Here is a 4779-nt window from a genome sequence, read left to right on the forward strand (position 1 = left end):
AAGGAGTTGGGAGCACATACTGGGGAGCCAATCAGGGACACTTGGCTGGACTGGCAATGCCCTGAAGGCTGAGAGATGTACTCTAGTGCCCACTGCTTACTGGCCTGGGTCAGTGCAGGCCGTTCCCTGCCTTTCCCAATTGAAAACTGAATGGCAGTTCAGTTGGTTATCGGTTTAACCTACACAGCTTAGAGGAAACTGCCTAGATTGAATCAATTCTGCCTCAGGCTTTTGACTGTTTGAACTTAGCCTAAAGCACTAGGGATTCATAACAACCAATGTTTGTGGGAAGAACACATCTGTAAAGGGGCTGATGACCAAATACAGCATTAGTATCACTGTTAACAATCATGAGAACCCTTCCCAAGCTAAGCTATACCCTATTCTCCCCCACAAACACCATACCCACCCACACCCCACGTATCCACACACACACACATGCTTCTTTACCCCACACACCTACAGCCCCCCACAAACCTATACTCCCCCCAATATACAAGCATAAGACTTCTTCATTTTAAGCTATTGTGCAATCACCTCTCTGTACACTACACAAATACATGTAAACCAGGGCAAAAATATTTTTTGAAATCAAATTAATGAATGTTTTAGATGTTTGCTTTTTAGGATATAATTTGGTATTTTTCTGATTCCGAGATGGCAAAACCCCTTACTGAAAGGAGTACTTCTGGGGGCAAGGGGAGAGACTTCTGGTGGCAAAGGTCAGAGTTTAAGGGGCAGGACTTCCGGTCCCAAGATGGCAAAAGGGGGTGGGGCACCTACTAAGGGGCAGGGCTACCCCATGTGGCCCTTGACAGTTTGCCGAAACTCTAAACGGCCCTCCACCTGAAATAATTGCCCTCTCCCCATTGTTTTAAGACCTTTGTTCAGGGAGAGGGAAGGGAGATGCAGAAAAGATGGGCAAGTCTCTTGAATAAGAGCAGATTTGCTTCAGGAGAGGATTAAGAATTGTATAAGTCACTTTTTGTAAGTCATGGTTCATTATCGTAAACCACAAAAATCTAAAAAACACTTATAGAAGCCCTTTTGTCTGGGTGCCATTGTCTTAGACCTTTTAACCATTAAAAATGCTAAGTTATCTTAACTTGTCAGACATTCCAGTGCAGACTCAGCTCTTGTTTTTCTGACCTGCATACTTAGAAAATGACTAAGTATCCTTGTGTTTTGATCATGTAGATAATTGCCATAAATGATGCACTTTCCGGCTCTAATGCCAGGTGATGTTTTGTTCACAAGTTTTGAATAGCAAGTTTTCTTTGAAAATTTATACTCTTTAAAATTGCATTTGACTCCTATTTCAGACTTCTTCTGGCTTTCCCTGGTTCATGTTTACACAGAACTTTGCACTCTTGCAGTGCTTTGCTGTTAGGAAGTAGAGATGGGCCTGAATGGAAAACTTGGCTACAGGTCCTCCCCCACCCCTTGCTAGGTGAAGTCATATTTTGAACCCAGTTCTGAAATTTTGAATATGGTCCCAACCTTGAGGACAAGCCTGACAAACTCCCTTAGCTGAGACCTCTAAACATTACCAGTTTGTCACTTGCTTTTTTGCTATAAAACTTTAAGAACCACAGCAGGCAACCACATAGAGGCCAGTCTTTCAGCTGACATGGGCCAAAAGTTGAAGCCTTACGTGACACTTCTTGGTATTGCTACAGTTTATAGCTGCAGGTCTATTGTGTGTCATTCAGTGCTTCACATAATGGATTTGAGTTGCTTAGAGGTAGTCCAGTGTTCTGAAAGCCAAAGATAGGTGCTTACCTACTTTTTTGTTTTCTTCATACCTTTCATATTTTTTCCTCTTCATCTGTAATTGCATGCTGCCAAATTTCCTTGACAGGATTCCGATCGAAAATATGAAGGAGAATGCTGTAAAGAGAAGAGAAAGAGTGAAAAGAAAGACCGACATCATAGCCGTAGTCGCAGCCGATCTCGAGACAGAGATAGACATTATAGCTCCAGCAAATCTAAAGATAAATACCAAGAAGACACTCAGGAACGAGAACGGAGCAAAAAGAGAGATGGAAGCAGAAGTCCTAAAAAATCAAGAGAGAAAGAGAGGTCCAAATACAGATGATGGAGGAGGATGACAATGATCAAATGAATGGAACTGAAATACCTTTCTCTTTTCTTTATCATATCTTTGAACGACTCTGCTGACACTGGAACAGAGCTGTCAAATTCTATCTGCTGTCATTTTGGTTTGATACCTCCAAGAGCACCAGTGAGCAACTTTCTATAGAAAGAATACTGCTTGAATTCTGTCAGATTGTCTCAATAAATCATATTTCATTTTATTTGTATTTCTCTGCTAGATTCACTGATGCACTCAAGGAAGGCTGAGTTCTCACAAATCCTTTCATGCCCAGGTATTACTGTGATAAGGATGGTATAAATCCGTAGATAGTTAGCTTCCATCCCTCTTCTCCCTTGCAAAATAAATAGATATTATTTGCAGATGAATTCTCAAGGCTTCTTACCTCTCTCTGAAATCCAGGTCTTCAAAATGGACTTTTGATCAGAGTGCCAGAGCAGCTGAGCTGTGCCCAGTGGTACCTGTGTGAGGCGAAAGCACTGTGTGAATCTAGGTGCAATAGTTCCTCATCTGTAGGTCATTCTGCTGGTAGCTCAGCTATATAGCACTATGTGAAGATGCTTGACCAGTTTATTGTAACTTTTATTACAATAGCGCCTACAGTAGTGCTTACAGTCAAAGAACACAATGCCATTAAATGATGCATTGGGCAGCAAGGCAGCTCCTGATTCACAAAGGCCTCAATCTGTGTCAGACAGGGTACAGTAGATGGACAAAACAAAGTGACAAGATCAAAGAGGGCTGAAAGAATGAGATAATAGAAATGAATAGAGTTGTCAAATTCATAGATTCCCGCTTAATTGCCAAATGTCACATAGGACATTCATAATAGAAGTAAGTGAAATCATTTCCCTATTGACAGAGGCACGTGTAACTATTATTATTTGGGTGTAATTTTTAAAAGGAATTTAAGAGACTAGGTCCTGTTGAAATTCAGTGGGTTATTAAATGCCAAAGTCATTTTTGAAAATGAGAGAATAAATTTAAAAAAAGATTATGTCCATGCATGTTAAAATCAAAGGGGAGTTGAGAAGAGAGATTTGCAGTGATATAGAGAGGTGGTTTGCCTACACAAGACGCTACTGCGCAGTGCTTTGTATAAATACTAAATAAATGTGCAGTAACTGGAGTTACTGCACAGTAGCGCTGGCAAACGGGTCTCAGTGCCACAAAACACTACTGCGCAGTAGTATCATGCTATGGTGCTGTCAGCATCTGTAGACATGCCTACTGAGAATGATAAAAGCATTGGAAAAAGTATAGTATGATAAACTGTCTGGAATGGTTTAGACAAGAATACAGTGGCATGGAGCAGGGTCTTGGATTAAATGATGTCCTGATGTTCTTTCCAACCCTGTTTTCTATGATTTACTATTGTTGCTATTCAGTTTTATATTTCCTACCTCTTTTATGTGTGTGATAGCTTGAGGGTTGCCTTACGAATTCCATTTTTGTTTTGTGAATATCATCGTTGACTGCAAACCTGAGTGTGCTACGGGGAATTCATTTTGTAGATTTGTTTATAGATTTTACTGAGTTTTATAGTTCATGTAGGAGGAACCTGACCCCTCATACAGAGGCTGCAGTGGGAAGGTGTGACTGAGTAATCAAGGAGCATGAATATTGGAAGAGTCTTCCCTGGAGGAGCAATGGGTGTTCTGCTGGTGGGGCCTGTGGATTTGAATAGACTCCATCCAGAGGTCCATGTGAAGTTGGGGATTGGAAAATCCCTCGCAGGAGGGTAGGGGCTAGATAGTGTGTTCAAGGGTGTAAACGAAGCTATCTATTGCCCTATGCAGGCAATAGATCTGGGTCTGCAGGGTCTATCAGGGTCTTCAGAGCAGATGAGTTGCCTGGCCCTAAAGTACTTATACAAAACTACAACATGCATGATGGTGAGGACACAAAGCTGGGTCTGTGTTCAGGAACTTGTGTTTTGTAACTCCTGTGCTTTATTAAAAATAAATGTATATTATCAAATAATGTCTTTGCTAAGCCTACGTTCCTTGCCTTAACTGTCACATTGAATCTACAGGTCTCTTGGGAACAGTTTAAGCAACTTGAGCCTTAGAAGACCTGAGCAACTGGTTCCAGGACTGTGGGAGTCCTGTTGTCCAAGCGTGTCAGACAGGGGCCTACATTTGAGAATGTATTTGACTGACCTAGAGCTGAGAATAGAGACAGGGCACTAACCATACCCAGTAAGCTCACAAACATCTGAGAGTCAGCAGAAGAATCCAACTGCAACAGACCCACAACTGGTTCAGGTTGCAGCAGTATTTCTTCTAGTTGTAAGAAACATAAGAGGTAGGGCTTTTGTCTCGCATCTTGTTTTTTTACTGTAAAAAATCTTTGACATCAGAGTACCAGAAATGGCTTCTTTTTGTGTGTCAAAGTAAACATTTAAGAACTGGAGGCATTTTTTTATTTAATTCTCTGACCTTAATGCTGTTGGAAGAAGTAGAGTGGATGGCCTTGAAAACTGAAGTATTCTTTTTCTCTGTAGAATAAAGAAGTGTCAGTGCAGACTTTCCTTGCTGCCTTACTAATGTGTTCAATTTGTTGGGCTCAAGGTGGAGGTAACAAGGTAACATCGATGACCCTTTATACATATCAAATGAATTATCTTAGGTTCATTTTGGCCTAAATATCTACAAATTAAA

The 4779-nt window shown here is 41.0% G+C and overlaps 1 protein-coding gene across 1 annotated transcript in view; it reads left to right on the top strand.

Moving 5' to 3' along the window:
• Window positions 1-4529, top strand: part of PPIL4 (peptidylprolyl isomerase like 4) — a 46484-nt gene extending 41955 nt beyond the window's left edge. Inside the window, exon 13 of the mRNA XM_019527191.1 lies at window positions 1862-4529. Within this exon, the coding sequence (XP_019382736.1) occupies window positions 1862-2098 (237 nt within the window). The 3' untranslated portion in view covers window positions 2099-4529. The remainder of the gene's footprint in view (window positions 1-1861) is intronic.
• The last annotated feature ends 250 nt before the right edge of the window (window positions 4530-4779 follow it).

The sequence above is a fragment of the Gavialis gangeticus genome, unplaced genomic scaffold (assembly GCF_001723915.1).
Source record: "Gavialis gangeticus isolate Ggan-Ray unplaced genomic scaffold, GavGan_comp1, whole genome shotgun sequence".
NCBI classification, from domain to species: Eukaryota; Metazoa; Chordata; order Crocodylia; family Gavialidae; genus Gavialis; species Gavialis gangeticus.